The sequence below is a fragment of the Haemorhous mexicanus genome, chromosome 6 (assembly GCF_027477595.1).
Source record: "Haemorhous mexicanus isolate bHaeMex1 chromosome 6, bHaeMex1.pri, whole genome shotgun sequence".
NCBI classification, from domain to species: Eukaryota; Metazoa; Chordata; class Aves; order Passeriformes; family Fringillidae; genus Haemorhous; species Haemorhous mexicanus.
In genome coordinates this window covers 61,559,825-61,577,401 of record NC_082346.1, presented here as the reverse complement: position 1 = coordinate 61,577,401, position 17,577 = coordinate 61,559,825, and the positions used below count along the sequence as shown (strand labels likewise).

General features: G+C 48.6%; 1 protein-coding gene across 4 annotated transcripts; it reads left to right on the top strand.

Annotated features, from left to right (window-relative positions):
* Positions 1–7,035: 7,035 nt before the first annotated feature.
* Positions 7,036–16,631, top strand: DACT1 (dishevelled binding antagonist of beta catenin 1). 4 transcript variants are annotated; one of them, XM_059850552.1, is made up of 4 exons: positions 7,036–7,407; positions 9,658–9,790; positions 11,412–11,474; positions 13,980–16,631. In XM_059850552.1, the coding sequence occupies exons 1-4, from the start codon at positions 7,051–7,053 to the stop codon at positions 15,722–15,724; spliced, it is 2,298 nt and encodes a 765-aa protein (XP_059706535.1). In that variant the 5' UTR covers positions 7,036–7,050; the 3' UTR covers positions 15,725–16,631. The 4 variants fall into 4 exon arrangements, with proteins under 4 accessions (XP_059706535.1, XP_059706533.1, XP_059706534.1 ...); XM_059850550.1 differs by having other exon boundaries at positions 13,866–16,631; XM_059850551.1 differs by having other exon boundaries at positions 11,412–11,567.
* Positions 16,632–17,577: the final 946 nt, after the last annotated feature.

Sequence of the window (17,577 nt, the reverse complement as noted above, 5' to 3'; positions counted from 1 at the left end):
TTAAAAAGTGTTATTCCCTCTTATGCCAAGATTGATAAGAGGGTCAATACTGGAAAAAAACCCAAGAAGCAGCAGAAATTCAGGTGCCTCTGCATGTCAGTTTGCACCTGACTTCAAACCCAGCCTTTCACAGAACCACAGAATCATTTGGAAAAGACTTTTATGAAGTCAGGCAAACATGAGGAGGGAGTGACACAACATACAGGGAAGAACTGCAGGAATAAAGGTTCACATGGCAGGGACCAGAGCTGCTCCCATCCTGCAAAGTGGGAAAAGAGTTGCACAGGTTTCTCAAAGGAGAATGGAGCTGACTTGTGGGTCATTCTGCTAAAGCCTGCAGCTCTTCAGCTCAGATTTTAAGGTAAGGCTCAGAGGCTGGCAGCAAGAACCCCCAGAGCCCTTTCAGACCCTGCTGGTTTTGTGCCCTGGGCTCTGTGGCTGCACACCTGACCTTCCCAGCTTTATGGGACTCACTGATGCAAAGCCTGGGCCAGTGACACCTTCCTGCCCCCAGGCACGTGCCTTAAGCCCAGCAAGAGCTCTGTGTTTGTTCTCCTCAGAGCAGTGGAAAATGAACTTTTTCAGGCAAAATGATTTATGGTTTTGGGCTTTTTGAGTGGTTCCTTGACCTGCTGTTGTTACACACTAAAGAGACTTACTCCTGTTATTTCCTCTGAGTATTTTGCCCAGCTCCAGGCTCCCATCATGTGGCAGCTTCAGCTGAGGGGTCCCAAGGGCATTCAAAGAGCAGAACTGCAGCCACCTGTGCCTTCATCACAGGCAGTTTGAATGCAAGTTGTACTGCAGGTTATGTCCTTTTTTCCCTGGAAAAGTTCTTTCTGTTGGGAATTTCTCCCAGGCTGTCTAAATCTCAAGTTGTAATTGAAGTCCCAGTGACTGATTGTTCACAGTTTAAAAGGTATTCTTTCACAAGGCCCATGCTGCTGAGGGCTGTCCCCAGCTCAGTGTGCTCAATGAACACTGGCAGCATGGCTTAAGAAGGCATTGAACTAAGCAGAAGTTCCTGTCTCCAAATTTAGGCACTTTAAAACCAACATATGAAACCAGTTCAGGACAAGAAAAGGAGTCAAAATACAAGAACATCAGACATGATATTGTAAGGATGAATTGAAAGTAACTGGAGCAGAACTCAACTGACATCATCTGCTTGGTGATGAGGGGAAAGAAAAAAGTGGGAATGGAAGTGTCACTTGGAATAGTCCAGCTCTGACTTATTTGAAGTGTCCATGAGCCTGAGGAGGGAAAGCAGCCCCATCAGTTAGCATCAGGGCATGATGAATTAGGTGATTTGCTGAAATGCTGGTGAAGTTTCTTTATGGTGAACAACGAGGGTGGCAGCTTCAAGCTCTGGTTCTTGTCAGCTGTGAACATCATAAATGACACTGGTTTGTTGAACTCCATTTTCTCCCTCCCTGCGCTGTCCCTATCAGACCTTCTCTTATCCTTAGAACACAGGTTAAAATGGAGCTGATCTTGCCTGGCTTTCACTGAATCACAGAATGGTGAAGGTTGGAAAAGATCTGTAAGGTCTTCGAGTCCACCCACATACACAGCACCCCCAACCCATGTCCCCAGGTGCCACATCCACAATGCCTTTGAATACTTCCAGCACCCCATGCTGCCATGAGCACCCTGCTCCAACACCTGACCACCCTGACAGTGAAGAAATCTTTCCCAATATCCAATCTAAACCTATCCTGGTGCAATCTGAGGCCATTTCCTATGGTTCTGCCTGGCTACAGCCTCTTTTAAGGTGGTTGTAGAGAGTGAGAAGATCACCCTCGAGTCTTTCCCACCTTTCCATCAAATTTTCTCACAGAACTTCCCTAATCAAGGGATTAGAAGCAAGTTTTGCATCCCCTTTGCCAGTGTGACACCTGACAGGCACTGGGCATTGCTGAGCAGCAGTGATCCCTGCTGGGCTCAGGGCTCACCACTCCTCCACAGGTTCTGCATGCAGTGGGTCTCTCATGGCCTTGGGGAGCACCACAGTGCTGGAGGCAGCAGTGGGTGATCCAAAACCAGCCCTTTTCCTGACACAACAGATGGGCTGCTGCTGTGAAAAGGAAATGAATGTCATTGCATGGCTTCTAGTCTGACAGGAATGTCTGGAGAAGCTCTAATGTTGCTTCCCCACAAGCAGCTGTTGTCTGCATCCTCTTCCATGGCCTCCTGGGTGACTTCTTTTTTTGAAAACAGTCCATCCTTCCTTCCACATTCCGTCTGGATGGAGGTTTTTGCTGGAGGCTTTCCTGCTCTTGTCTCCCCAGTCCTGCACAGCTCTGCTGTCTCAGTCGTGCCAGTGCAACTGCTCACCCTCAAAAGTGGATCACTGAAATATCAGCAAAAAAGGAAAGAAGTTATTTTTTTTTTTTAACTCAGACCAGAATAGAGATCTGTTTTCCAGCCACATTCCCAGCACAGCTGGTGGAACAATGCTCTGCAGCAGAGGAACAGCAGAAAATGCCCAAATGAACAGTCTGGAGCAGGGAAGGGCAGCACTGCCCTCGCTGGATCCATCACATCTCCTCCTCTCCTGCATCAGCTGAGGGGAGTTGGACCCTCACAGTGACCCCCTGGGAAATGTCTTTTGATGGGACACCACAGCCACAGCAGATGAGAGCCAGCCCTTGAGAAACTGGGCCCTTGAGGGACCGAATCAAGCTGGCAGGGGTTCCCAATGCAGCGGTTTTTGTCACAACAGTACGAACGTGGCAGTGTTTTGACAGGCTGGGGCAGTGCTTGTCATCTCAATACCGTGAGTTTGTGTTAAAGATTTTATTCCACTTTCCAAGAATCTGGCCTCTGCACCTTGTTGATAGCAGGGAAATGTTTCAGTGCTGTACAAATGCAAGTAAATAAATGCAGAAGGTTGAAAATGCATCGTAGGTATGCTGCCGTTACCTAGCACCCAGAGAAATTAGTTTTGTTTGACAAAAAATGGAAACACCGCCAGGATATTTTGCTCCAGTTTAGCTTGTTTGCTAGAATTGTTTGTGGTTAGTAATGAGCACAAGGTTCACTTGTAATAATAATGTAACCATGGTAATATGATAACACAGGCTGATGCCAGGCTGATTTGCTGATAAGATTTATGCCCTATTATGTTATCCAATGCAATTAAGAAATACTTGGACAATTAACATTAGAATAGATTAAAATAAAGGATCAGACAGCTGTGGGTCTCAGGCATAGTCCCCAAGTGTTTGTGTCACCCTGCTGTGTTTCAATGAGCAAGGAAAGCATTTGCTTTCATTTCACCAATGGGGAATTGTCATGTTCCTCATTTTTTCCAATTTCCTACACTCATTTTAGTGTGACAGGTCAGAAATGAACCTGGGAAAAACAAAAAGTGTTAATTGGCCTCATTCAATCTAAATTGAATTTGATGATCAGCAGGGTGAAAGACAAATGTGTGGGTTGGGATGCAGGGGTTTGCTCCCAGTGGGAAGGAAACGACCAGGAGATGGGGGTCACAATCTCTCACCCTTTGCCTGTGTGTTAGGAGTTCACTGTGCCAACCAGTACTTTCCCAGGACTCCTTCTATATTACCAGAGGCAGCTCTTTCTTGTCTTGTAAGCTCTGTGGGGCAGAGATCATCTCTTCATTCCCCATCTATGAATCCTGAAGGAACACAGCATTTCTACCACTTAATAATACAAGCACAGGAGATGAGGCAGGATAAGGATAAGAGATGAGCCATTTCATAACCGCCTCTGTAGCAGACAGAGTTACATCTCTCATAACATCCTAGCAACAGAACTCCTCAATCATCAGCTCTTCTCCTTACCTGCAGACATCTCACTGCCTCACTCCTTGCTGTTTCCACATTCAGTGGGGAATCTGGGATCATTTGTGGAGAATTTAATCCAAATGTCCCAGTGAAGGGATAGCAGCTTTCCAAAGGAGTTTAAGAGCAAGTCCTTCAGCTGGTACCATAAGCCAGGAGATGAAGGGAAGACAATTTTGGACTCAGGGGTTTTTTCATATGAGAGTCCTGTTATTCAGCCCTTGCTAAGAGTTTTGAGATGTTTGGTTCGCTGAGACAAACCAAACATCTCAAAACTCCAAATTCCAGTCAGAGCTAATATGGGACTGGGGCCTCTCTCTTCTCTCAGATTGGTTTTTCATTGGGATGGTCAACTGCAGTGTAACTGAGAGGGGAGAAACCAATCTCAGTCTCTTGTTCCTCATGTGCTTAAAATCCCCATTTTACTAAAGGATGAAACCTACCCCTTTCTCCATCTTCTCACCTTATTGTCCCCTCTTGCTGCTTATAGACCCTTTGTTCTGCTGTTTTCTGAGTGGCTTCCTGAGTAAATTAAAGGCCTGTATTTTATGCTCATTCTCTTTGCTCTTTCTCCTGCCTTCATAGCCTGCCTTTCCAGGCTCTCTCCTCCCTTGTCTCCATGACCTGCACTCTGCTGAGCTGCATCCTAGCTCTCAAATGGACTCTGTGGCCCTCCCCTCCCTTGTTTTGTCTTAGGTGATGCCTTGTTTTTCTTCTATTATTCACATAAATTGTCATTCTTGCTGGCTGCTCAACTGCACATCTCCTCCTCCCATGATGTCCAGTCTCCCCAGTCCCACTCCTTCCCAGGCACCTCATTTCTTCCTCTGTGGGGAAAAAGCTCAGTTTCTCTGCATCAGATCCTCCTTCCCTTCCTCTTTGCTGATCCTATAGCCACATGGTGAGTCTGGTTCACTCCAAGCTGTGTTCTCCTCTCTGTGTGATGTAGGGAGGGGAGTTGACTGTTCTGGCAGTTCCTGTGTTTCTTTTCCTTTCAGGAACTAATGCACTGTGAAGGATGAACACAGAAATGTCAGTAGAGAGTCCTGGAGACAGCACCTTATGCTCCTCAGAGTGGAAGAGATGACTTGGGAGGGAGGAATCGAGCTGAAATCTACAAGATGTTAAGTGGCAAAATAAAAAAAAAATATAATTAAGACAGAATTTATTCAGCTGTATTTTATTTTGGAAGCAATGTACACATTGTACAGTGCACAACAGCTCAAAAGGAGCTGAAATAGCTTTGCATAAATATTGCATGAAGCTTTGTGTGCAAACACATACAAGGCACAGAGCTATATGCAAAACCTGGCTACAAAGGGTGGAAAGTAGGAAGGAAAATGTGGAAGCTTTTGCTTCCATATCTGGAGAGCTTCTGGTGCTCTTGGAAAAGTCACTCTGCATTGCAATACAAGTTTCAGCATCAACATGCTCAGGATGTTGTGAGCCAAGATCCATGCAAGAGGGAAAGCCATGGAGTGGATTTTTAAGTCAGCAGGGGTGGCCTAAATGCTGTGGGGCAGAGGTTGAACCTATTTCTGGGCCTTTTATGGGCCCAGATACACAAAAGGAGTAGAGAGACAGAGGTCCACCATGTGGCTTATTTTTATTTCCAGTTTTTCTTATCAACCTCAGGTGAGCTGGGATGACGTGGAGAAACCCTTTGAAAAGTCACTCCCAATTCAAACTAAAAGATGACCATAGATGCCCTGCACTGCCACAGCTGTGGGCTGAAGCTGCAAAAAGAAACAGAGATGGCTTTAGGTTCAACCATCCTCTGAGCATGTGCCCTCACCTGCATCTGAGCCAGGATTTGGGAGGGCTGGTTTTAAGCTGCAAGAGGAAGTGAATGTCCTTTTTTGAGAGCACTTTACAGTGGTTTAAGAAGACTGTGAAGTAAGGATTTTGCCAGCTGTGGCTCTCAGGACAAAGGGGTATGGCCAAGCACTATGTGTTGAGTGCTGCAAACAGCATGGGAGTGAGGAGACAAATTCCATCTGAGACCTTCCAGTACCACAAACACTCACAATCTTTTGAGGGATAGTGAGAAAGAGTATTTCATTATGTTCATAATGTCCATGAGAGCTGCTGCACAGTGGGCTCACACCTTCCCAAACAAACCCCATATTGTGGAGGACTCCCTCAATGCTTGCTTCTTCCTCTTCCATTTTCTCCTCTTAGTACGTCTGCAACTCAATTTTCACTCTATTTTGAAACTAACATTTTCTTTTTCTTCCCCTTCAGCATCTGCATTCCACTCTCCGCCTCTTTCCACCACATGCCCATTGAAAACCTAATTGCAGATCCTTTGCTGCAATTAGCCTGCGTGCTGCTGCAAAGTTCACTTCATTATGGCTTTTGGACTGGTTTACTCACACAGGCTTTGAAGCAACTGCTCACCAGTGCTTTGATCCCACTGCCCATGCCGTGGTCAGCACCCCAGTGCAAGGACTTCCAAGTTGCTTTCCTCTTTTCCCTCTCCTTACACCCTCACCTCTTCATGCCTGGATTTTTTTTCCCAGATGCATCATTTTTGTTCCTGGTTTGGATGTGCTGGTCTGTATAAGCAGCGTTTGGCTTTAAACTGACAGAAGGCAGGTTTAGATTAGGAATTAGGAAGAAATTCTTCCCTGTGAGGGTGTGAGGCACAGGTTGCCCAGAGAAGCTGTGGATGCTCCATCCCTGACAGCGTTCCAGGCCACTTTGGACAGAGTTTGGAGCAGCCAGGTTTAGTGGAGGTGTCCATGCCCATGGCACGGCGGGGTTGGAACGAGGTGGTTTTTAATATCCCAACTCAAACCGCTCTATGATTCTACAATAATAACTCCGTCATCACTCTGTGATGGTCCGTGACTACGCCGTGCAGGGCTCCACAGGTCACGGATGGAGTTTTTGGGAAGGTCAGCGGTTTGGACTCCCGCATCCTCCACCATCCCGCACCCCGCGGCGAGCGGAGGTGAGGGGAGGAGGAGAAGGAAGAAGATGAGGAGCGAAGCGACCACGGGCGTGGAGCCGCGGCCGGGCGGGGAGGAAGGCGGGCGGGAAGGAGGGATGAAGGAGGGATGGAGGAGGGATGGAGGCGGGCGGTGGGCGGGCGCGGGGCGGCGGCAGCCGGGGAGGCAGCCGGGCGCCCCGCGGACCATTCGCGACCGGCGGCGGCAGCGGCGGCATCAGCGCGGGGCTCGGCGCGGTGCCCCCGCGGGCAGGGCTGGCAGCGGCGGCCGCCCCCTCCCCGGCGATGAAGGCGAGCCCCGTGGCGAGCGCCGCGGCGGCGGCGGGGCCGGGGCAGGCGGCGGGGGGACCCGCGGGGGCGCCGCGGGAGCCCGATGCGCGCTGGCGGGAGAAGGGCGAAGCGGAGGCGGAGCGGCAGCGCACCCGGGAGCGGCTGGAGGCCACGCTGGCCGGGCTGGGCGAGCTGGAGTACCTGCGGCAGCGGCAGGAGCTGCTGGTGAAGAGCCTCCTGCTGCGGCGGCCGGCGGGAGCGGGGCCCGGGGCGCAGGGCGGCCGCGGGGAGCCGCCGGGAGAGGGGCCGCCGCCGCGCAGCCTGGAGGAGAAGTTCCTGGAGGAAAACATCCTCCTCCTGCGGAGGCAGCTGGTGAGCGGGGGCGGGGGGCGCCGCGGGATGCCAGTGGCGAGCGCCGCGGGATGCGGGCGGGGAGCGCCGGGGATGCGGGCGGGGAGCGCCGGGGATGCGGGCGGGGAGCGCCGGGCGGTGCGTGCCCGCTCGGTGCCCCCGTGTCGGTGCGACCCGCGGGTCCTGCCCGCGGAGAGGCGAGAAAGGTGCGGGGAACCCCCGCGGGCGGCACCCCCGGGCCGCTGTCAGCCGGCACGGCGCGCAGGTGAGGCGGCGGGCCGGTGACAGCTCGGAGGTGCACGGGTCGTGCCGGCGTTGTGCCGGTGGCCGCACGGTTCCCTTCGGGTCCCGGAGCCGGGCCGGCGGTCCCACTTCCATTCATGGCAAGAGAGGCGCCGCCGTTGCCATGAATGGAAGTTGGGAGCCAGCTCCCGGGTCCAGCCCCGAGAGGAGGCAGCGGGCGCTCGGGCACCGGCAGGATCGGGCCCGTAAAGAAGGGATGCTTTTGTTGGAGGACGCGCTTTGGAGCTGGTGTGGGAAGAGATGGAGGGCGGCACGAAGCAGCAGATCATTTTTCAATGAAAATAGCGTACAGCTGTGCCTGGCGCTCTTTGTGCGCGGCTCAGCATTTGCTTTCACCCAGGGAGAAGTTGGATTGCGTGATTTATTTCCCTGATTTTTTTTCTTTTCCCCACCCCCCCGTTTTTCCTCCTTTTTTTTTTTTTTTTTCTTATTACCCTTTTGGTTTAATTAGGTTAGGGGTATTTCCCTTTTAAAAAGATAAAAATATTTTTTTCTTCTGAGAAAGGGCTGGCTGGCGGCCGAGAGCCGTAGTGAAGGACCACGGAGTCATTACTCAAAAAAAAAAAAAAAAAAAGTCGGAGATTTGTGGTAGCACTTTAATTTGTGCACTTGACATTGCAGATTGGAACCAGATGCGGTGCTGACTGGGGGAGGGGGCGCTGGTGGCAGTAGGTGGCGCAGCGAAGTCATCCCTTGAACCCATCACCTCCTCCAGCCTGGCTGCCAGCCAGCCCTGGTTCCCGCAGGAATGGGGGAGAAGGCTTGGGATCACCTCTTTGGTTCTCCAAAGGATGGCCTTAAACACCAGCACATCTTCAACCAATGCTTGTCACTGCTTTTAGCATTTGCTCTCCCTTTGCCCAAGGCCAGGCTGGACAGGGATCTGAGCAACTGGTCTAGTGGAAGGTGTCCCTGCCCATGGCAAGGAGGTTGGAACAAGGTGATCTCTAGGGTTTCTTCCAACCCAAACCCTTCTATGAACCTATGATTCTATGATTGGTCCACTCCATGGAAAATATTATCTTGGATTTAATGGGTTCAGAACTAGTCCAGCCATGAGCATCAAAACTCATTTTGATGAATGTGTCAGAGCACCCCTGGGTGCCAGTCAAATGATGCACTCGAAGAAACAAAAGTAGATGAACCTTCCTCCTGCCTCCTCCCCTTTCCCCAAAGCCAGAGCAATTAAAGGGTATGAAGCTGAACAGATGATGGATAAGCAACATTATAATACACTGGGGGAAACTGATTGTGTTGACCGTGGGTTAATGAGAGCCTTGCAAAATAATTTCTTATTGCTTATTTTATGCCATCAAATTACCTTCATAAATAGCCTTAAAATTCGTCTCGCAGCAATTTCATACAATTATAATGGGAGAAGAGGAAGAATTACTCTTCCTTCCTGCTGCACTGCAAAACTAATAAAAGGGCTGTGATCCCAGCCCTGGGAATCTCACTGTCTGGATGGTGGACTCCAAGCTCATAATGGGCAGCAGAACAAGGCGGTTCCCACACCACAGGCACTTGTTGGCAGAGCTGTTTGGTGCCATTGTGTGAGCAGATGTGATCTCTGAGTAACACCAGTGTGGTGGGGAACGTGCCCTGCTAGGCTGGCACGGCTGTCCTTGCCCGTTCCATGTGCACAGGTCTGGTTGGGCCGCATCACACAATCCAGCTTTGTTCTTCCAGCTGTGGTCAGCACAGCCCCTTGGTCTTCCTGAAAAGTGGAACATGCTCCTCATGCAGAACTGGCTGGAACAGGCTGGGATGAAGTGCCTGCATAATTTTTCACTGAAGTATTTATCCGGAGCATCCATCTAAAATGTCAAGGCTTTGTTTGGGCTTTATATAAAAGAATATCGACGAGGTGTTTCACAGGGCTTAGACAGAGAAATCTGTTGGTCCTTGGGACCCCTTCACGTCTGCCCCACTGAAGGAGCTGATGTTCTTTGTCCTCTTCTTTTGCAGAACTGCTTGAGGAGGAGGGATGCTGGGTTATTAAATCAGTTGCAAGAGCTGGATAAGCAAATAAGTGATCTCCGCCTGGACGTGGAGAAAACGACAGATGAGCACCTGGAGACAGACAGTCGTCCAAGTTCAGGTAAGGGCAGTGCTCAGCAAAATCCAGCCTCCCCTGGGACCTGGAATTAAACTGGCTGTAGATTTCAGTGCTGGAGTTTTCAGTACTGCAGCAGTAAATGTCTACATCTCGTTGACACTCTGATAATTAATCCCTACTAACAGAGTTCAGTGACCACTGGAAAGGCTGCTGTTTGCTTCTTTCAGAGGAGCATTTCAAGCTTAATTAGATTTTTAGTGTTTGGGGCATTTGTTTTTTCAAGGCCACCCTCACATTAGTTCAAAAAGTTCTAATTGTCCTGTATATTAGGGAGGAGGCTGAAGGAAAAATGGTGAAAAGAAGCACCACCATCAGGAGGAAGATAACAAAAGTGGTCATACAGCCAGAAAGGAGCATGGAATCAATTTCATCCCCCATATATTGAATTTCATCTCATTCTAACTGTGCTGAAGCCACTAAAAGTGGTATTTAACTATGTGGAGCCTTTCCTAGAGGACCCTAGACCTGTTCTGAGCACACTAAAAAATGGAGAATCCTCCAACTAGCAATTGTTAAAGCCAATGCTAATTTCTAGTCTGAATCTGACTTGTTCCAGCACTGGTATTTTTATATCCTTTTCTCCCCTAAAGAAAGGTCTTTTCTAATACCCAGCTTTTCCTCCTCTTGGAGGTGCTATGCATTATAATTCTGGCTTTTATTTGATGAGCTAAACAGGTCAAGTTCTTGAAGTCATTCATTTTAAGGCATTTTTCCAAGCTCCTAAATAGCTTGGTGGCCTCTTTCCAATTTTTTTAGCTTTGTTTTAAGCATGCTGGATTCAAGGACTGGGCTCACCATCCCGGTGTTTCTTACCAGGGCCATGTAGACTGCTGAAGTCATTTCCCTGCTGCTATTCATTAGCCTCTTTGTACATCCAACAATCTCATTAGCTTTTTTTTTTTTTTTTTTTGCCATATCATTAAGCTTGATTGAGCTGCTTTTCCACGCTGACTAAGCCCTTTCCAGGATTATTGTTTTCCAGGATGCATCCCCATTCTGTAGGCATGCTCTGCATTCCTTACTCTTAAATGAACAATTTAAATTTTGGTTGTGGTATGTCATGTTTCCTTGAGTAGTACCAGTTTACCAGGAAATTAAATTTGCTGCATCTGCACATTATTTACCATTTTTCTTCTTTCTTGTAATCCACAAATATTATGTTTATCTCCAGAACATTGAGGAAAGTAATGGATAGCATTGGGCCCAACACTTTTATAGTTAAGTAATAGTTGGAGAGTCTGTCTTGGAAGTATAGCACTCTATTAAATGAGTGAGCTGCCAAACACAGCCTGGATCCTTGTTGCTAAAATCTGAAAATCCCTGTAAGGGTTAGAACCCCAACCCTTGTAAAGTTGAAAAAAAAAATTCCATATGCTAAGATAAGTTCTGCTGTTTTAAGTGCTTTACTTTTAAACAAAGTAAATTCATGGCAATAAGGATATTACTAAATTGTTGGCTGTTTTTGGGGTGACTGAATGAAATCCCATAACTACTTATGTTAGAGTAAGCCAACTCAAACACCAGCTTGACTGCCTTTCTAGGGACACAAATAGTAACTTTGTGTAGACATAACTAATACAAATCCAAACTCTTATTTTTATAGGGTTTTATGAGCTGAGTGATGGAGCTTCTGGATCGCTTTCCAATTCATCTAACTCTGTCTTCAGTGAGTGTTTATCCAGTTGCCATTCTAGCACTTGCTTTTGCAGCCCTTTGGAGGCAACACTGAATATCTCAGATGGACGCCCTAAATCTGCAGGTATAGTAAAAGCAGGTGGAATACATCATACTCCAGGAGGTGGCTTTGGCTTTGGAAATACTACCTCAGGAGTACCTGGGTTGGATTAACCCTTCTTCCTTTCATGTGCCATATTATGCTCTGAAAAGATCCCAGTGCCTCTCACGTACATGGGTCATGAAGCAGGACTGTTTGCCCTCCACTGCTCCAGCTTTGCACATGAATATGTCACTCTTAACACATTAAAATGGCATGTGAAGATCTGGCAGCTGCTCTACCCAGCAGAGGGCAGTGGTACCTGTACACAGAAACACATCAGTCAGCTGATTTCTCTTTCTTTAGAAAAGCATTTTTAGTGAATAGCAATAATTAACGATAGCTCTTAGCCATGTCGGCATTAAAGTCACAGAGTAAGGAGCTGGCTACAGGTTTTAGGGGGTCAGGGCACATGTTTTTAGCAGTCATTTTGTCAATTCTGATGGTCCTTGACTCCTGGTGAACATGGTGAGGTGTGTTCTGCATTTGTATAGTACAGACACATAGGCATCATGAACAAGCCAGGTACATTTTGTCTCTTTGGCAGAGAGCTGTGAACTTTCCTTGGACACCAGTCTGAAGATGCAAGCTTTGATTTGTGGGATGGCTCATTAGGAAAGCCTCCTCTGTTCTCCAGAAGAGACTCTTCAATAGGGCTGCTGTGATCCAGTGTTACTGACTGCAGACATTTTTTCAAAAGCTTTAGCTCATTCTGGGCTGGGGAGGATGATTCCAACCACAGTATTTCCACTTTGCATTCTGCTCTTTAAGGTTAACTTATAGTGATTTGTTGTGAATCAAGGACAGAATAATTCATGCTCTGCTGTTTCTGAACTGGGAAAATGCAGCCTGGAATACATTCATTCTGAGATGCTGACAAGTCCTCTAAGTTTTCCTGTGAGCAGCTCGAGGTAATTTAATGCTCCCTGTTGTAAGGTATATGTGATCTTCATGTGCCATACATTAGAACAAGAAAAAAGTACCCACACAAGGAATTCCAGCTGATTGCATTGCTGTTTTTTCTGTATGCACCACAAAAACATACACCTCTCATGATTCATACAGTCTCACTTTCAGGGATGAAATTTCACAAACTGACAAATTTTAAAAATGCCTTTTTGTCAACATTCCTTGAAGCCAACATAGAATTTGGGAAATGTAGGAAAACTGAGAGGTGATCTGGAGGAAGTTTATGCTATTAATGTCCCTGTTCTTCCTCTCCTGCTCACACAGGACCATCATCTCTATCAGCAAATTTCAGCAGTGCCCATGAGACCTCTTTGAAATAAGCCTTAGATAAGTGATGAGCACTGAGCATTCCAGTTGGAGTACCCTGGCTGAAGTTTCCAGCCCAAGGGCAGAAAACAGGACTGGCAGAGGATCTTTTAGATTGTACCCCTACCCAAGAAGACAAGGGCAACTTAAGCTTAAAAAATAATAATAATCTTAGGTGCTTGGGTGGAAGCCCTGCTCTTAAGGTCGCTTACCTCTCTAGTAAGCTCCTTAGCCATTAATTAGCCATTAAATCTGACTCATGCATCGTGAAATGCACTGGGTTTCTCTGGCAGAACTCTCTTTGCAGAGCCAAGGCTAGGATGTCAGCTGGATTGACCTGCACTCCTTGTACTTGTGTGTGCCTGTTTCCCATTTTTTACCCTTTATCACTCGAAAGGAGCATCTGTTTTTACTATTAGCATTGCTATAAATATTATAATAATAGTAGTAACAATAATAAAAACAAAAATAAAAGAAGGTCTGAATTTTTTTTCCTGACCTGAGACATGCTTGAAAGAATCCGGAAGTGAAATTTGTCAATAAGCCACAAGAATTAATTGTTCTCTTGTCTGTATTTTTTATGTTTCTCTTTGGATTTAAAATTCATATGTGCTGAGGCCTGCAGAGAGTTTCACAGGTGACTGTGTAACAAATAAGAGACCCTTGCAGACTTCTGGGTGGCTTGAAAGGAAGATAGGAAGATCTTAACAACCTGGGCACAGGTTTGAAACCAATGTACACGTTCTCGTTAGGGCTGTGATTTTTATTGTTTTAACCATGTGGTCCTAGTGGGTAAATCCCACATAGAAGCAGTGACAGGGACACCCACAGAAGGATAGTGCTGCTTTTTGTATTGCTTGAACAGCATCCCTGATTGCAAAATTGCTGCTGCTGTAGTTAAAGCTTTGCATCGTGTGCCTAGATGGACCGGCGTCCTTGGCAGCACATTAAAAACGTAGCACAGCTGTCCCTGGCAGGCTCTCTAAACTCTCCTAAAATGCCTTTCAGATCTCATAGGCTGGATGGACTATAATAAGGAAGGCCAGCATGAGGACCAGACCGCAGGCTCTGTCTGTCGCTCTTTATCCACACCGCACTCAAATTCCCTCGATGTCGTTGCAGATGTACATCCCAAGTACCAGTGCGATCTGGTGTCTAAAAACGGGAACGACATCTACCGCTACCCCAGCCCGCTCCACGCCGTGGCTGTGCAGAGCCCCATGTTCCTCCTCCCCGTGACTGAGAACCCCCAGCGAGAAGAGGAGAGGCTCGCTTGTGATATGAGCGATGTTTGCACCCCATCCGAAACGGACTCGGGACAATCCGCCAGCGCCTTCCCCCCGCAGAGCTCCTGGCCGGCTCCGTGCCCTTCCACCAACAAGAGGATAGACAGCTACATCTTAAGCCTGGTTCAGAAAAAGACTCACGCAGTAAGGACTAACAAACCCCGGACAAGTCTCAACGCCGATGCCACCAAAGGGATCTTGAGGCATGGCAGCATGTGCGTCCGGCAGCCGGCAGCAGTGGTGGCCCACGGCAACGTGGTGAACCTGAAGAGCTCCAAGCCGGCGTGTTTGCCTCCCGGTGGGGCTCCCGCTCCGGACCACACGGCTCCCTCCCCATTAAAGCAAAGGCCAAGGGAGCCGGCTGGGGAGCAGCTGGAGAGTAGGAAGGCCCCTTTGCCAGCTGCTTTCCCACCCGGCACAACAACAGAACTCCAGAGCAAGCACCTGCCACGGGGCACCAAACCGGCACCGCCGGAGCTGGGCCGCAACACCGCAGCCACAGCTGGGGATGTCCCCAAGGAGAATGGCCAGCTCTTTGCTGTAGCTCCCAAAGAGACCCCAGGGAAGCCGGTGGTGCTGCAGCCAGAGAACAGGGTCAGCCAGCCTCCCAAAAAGATCCTGTTGAAGAGCAGCTTGCAGGCTGCTCGCTCCTCGTCACCGGCTGTGGAGGAGAGGCCCGCGCTGGATTTCAAAAGCGAGGGCTCTTCCTCGCAGAGCCTGGATGATGGGCTGCTGGTGAACGCCCAGTACATCCCGGCCCAGCAGCAAAGCATGAAACTTCACAAAGGCACCCGGAACGTCAAGATTTTGAAAAGCTCTGCGTTGAAACACAGGTCCCACCTCACCAACGGGGTGGAAAACAGCTCACAGTCCTTGAGGGAGAAACCCAAACTGGTCGGCAAGAAGTGCCGCTTCCCTGAGGAGTTGGATACAAATAAGAAACTGAAAAAGCCCTCGTCGCGGGGGAAGAGAGGCGGCGGCCTGCCGCTGGAGCCGAGCCTCCCGAGCCGGCAGGCCGGCCTGCACAGATCCGCCCTCCGCTCCCACGGGCACGGCCGGGAGGTTGTGGTGGCCAAGCCCAAGCACAAGCGTGCCGACTACCGCCGCTGGAAGTCCTCGGCGGAGATCTCCTACGAGGAGGCCCTGCGGAGGGCGAGGAGGAACCGGCGGGAGGGCGTGGGGGTCTACTCACAGGTGCCCCTGCCCTACGTCAGCCCCTACGCCTACGTGGCCAGCGACTCGGAGTACTCGGCCGAGTGCGAGTCCTTGTTCCACTCCACTGTGGTGGACACGAGTGAGGATGAGCAGAGCAACTACACCACGAACTGCTTTGGAGACAGCGAGTCAAGCCTGAGCGAGGTGGAGTTTGTAGGGGAGAGCACGACCACCAGCGACTCTGATGAGAGCGGGGGCCTGATTTGGTCCCAGTTTGTCCAGACGCTCCCAATCCAAACGGTCACGGCGCCGGAGCTGCATGAAAATGCAGCCAAGGCCTTTGTCAAAATCAAAGCCTCCCATAACCTCAAGAAGAAGATCCTCCGCTTTCGGTCAGGCTCCCTCAAGCTCATGACGACCGTCTAGTGAGGTGACTTGGTGGAATGTATCTGCTTCTGCTTTTGGAAGCAAGGTGCTTTTTTTTTTGTACATATTTCCACAGATTTTTTTTTTTTTTAATGCAAATATTTAAAACTTAAGGTAAATTATGTCACTTGTCTTCAGAACTTGGGTGGATACTAGTGCCTTTTATGTGGAAATAAAAGACCGTTACACTTGTTTAAAAAAACCCAACAACACAACACTGCCATTTCAGTGGTGAACAGCCTCCAGCGCGTGGTGTCAGAAGGCTTTGAGAAAAGGCTAAAATGTTTCTGGGAATGGATCTTCCTTGCCTAATTTTTCCAGTTCTGGGTCTTATACAGGATATCGACAGCTTAAGGTCATAAGTTTTTAGGGAATAAAGGGGAGGGAGTGAGGGTGTTTCTTAATGTTTTCGCTTGTCCCTTTCTGCTGCTGCTGTTGCCACATCTTGAACTTTTTCCTTCTGGTACTCTGGTCTGTTTTTTTTTTTTCTTTTCTTGTTGATTCTCTTCTTGAAACTCACTCCTGTCCTCCCCCAGCCTTCCCCCACCAGGAAAGGGCTCCTGTTCAATCTGTCTCCGAGGTTAAGTCGCCTTCCCTGGAGTGCACTCTGCTCCGATCTCCTGGGAGTCCCACTGCGGACGGCGGTGGTGTCCAGAGTAAACTGCAGCTGGAGCAGCTGACCAAGGCTTAGTAACTTCATTATATTGTGTAAAACTGCTTTTGAAAAAGAAAAAAAAAAAACCATATGCATGTCACGTGCATGAGTATCAGTAGTTTAAATATTCCTGTTGATGTCCAATTTACTGTACATCATCAATGGCTGTTTTTATATATATATATATCATTGTGTAAATTAATATAACACATCATATGCTGTAATAAACAGTCTGTTTTAATACTTTTTAAAGTTTGTTACGTTGGTGCAGACCCAGTCAGTGCTTTTATATTGGTGTTGTCACCACTTAGATGTCTCCTGATGTGACCCGATAACGTTCCTTGCATTTAGCCATGCAGGAAAAGGGGCAAGTTTAAAATGCTGCTGTGGATGTGACTTGTGCTTTGAGGGAATTGACTTGTCATGGCTTCTCTTGTTCTTTTCATAGCTTGCATTTTTCCAAGGGCAAAGTGGGATTTAGGAGCTCAGAGGCATCTTCAGGTTGTTGCTGATGGGCAGCTCATGTTTCAGAGCAGATGGAAGTATAACATTAATCCTGCTCTCTGTCTGGGTGCCTGCAGACTTTGGTTGGTACAACACAGGGGCAGATGGTTGGTTTCTGTCACCAAATCGATCTGTGGGACACAGCAGGTGTCCCCATGGAATGTCCAGTAAGTGAATCCCCAAGAGCTGTGTGCTCTGGGAGCTGGGATGGGTGGAGGAGAGCACAGGCTGCCTGTCCATGGTGCCCTCTGTAGCTTTGGCTGTTGGCTCTGTTACAGCCCTAGCAGGGTCATGGAGGGTGACAACTGGGTCACCCACTGGTCTCTGTCTCCGGTTCTTCCCATGGGACTGGAGGGGAGTCTGGCAGCAAAGGAGAAAGGAGCCCTCCATAGGCAGCTCTGCCTCCATCCACAACAAAAGCTTTGGAGCTGCCTGGTGAGAAGGTTGGAGGTTTTGGGCAGGTTGAGTTGGTTTCTGCAGGTTCATCTTCTGCTTTGGCATCCACAAAGCAATGGACAAACAACTGGAGTGGGTGCTGTGGCTGGTGTGGATTTCGGGGATATGTGTGCAGCCTGTCCATTCCATAGCAAGGTCTGAGCAGAGTTTTCCTTTGTGGCTTCTCCGTGTCTTTCATGCTGTCACCCACCTGAAAGGCAGAGCAGGGTTTTTTTTTTTTCCCAGGTTTCCTTGCATG

Bases quoted from the DNA above. Each gene is read 5' to 3' on its own strand.
- DACT1 (XM_059850549.1), top strand. From the start codon at position 7,051: ATGAAGGCGAGCCCCGTGGCGAGCGCCGCGGCGGCGGCGGGGCCGGGG. The intron at 7,408-9,657 runs GTGAGCGGGGGC...CTTCTTTTGCAG, and splicing joins TCCTCCTGCGGAGGCAGCTG to AACTGCTTGAGGAGGAGGGA. The intron at 9,791-11,411 runs GTAAGGGCAGTG...TTATTTTTATAG, and splicing joins AGACAGTCGTCCAAGTTCAG to GGTTTTATGAGCTGAGTGAT.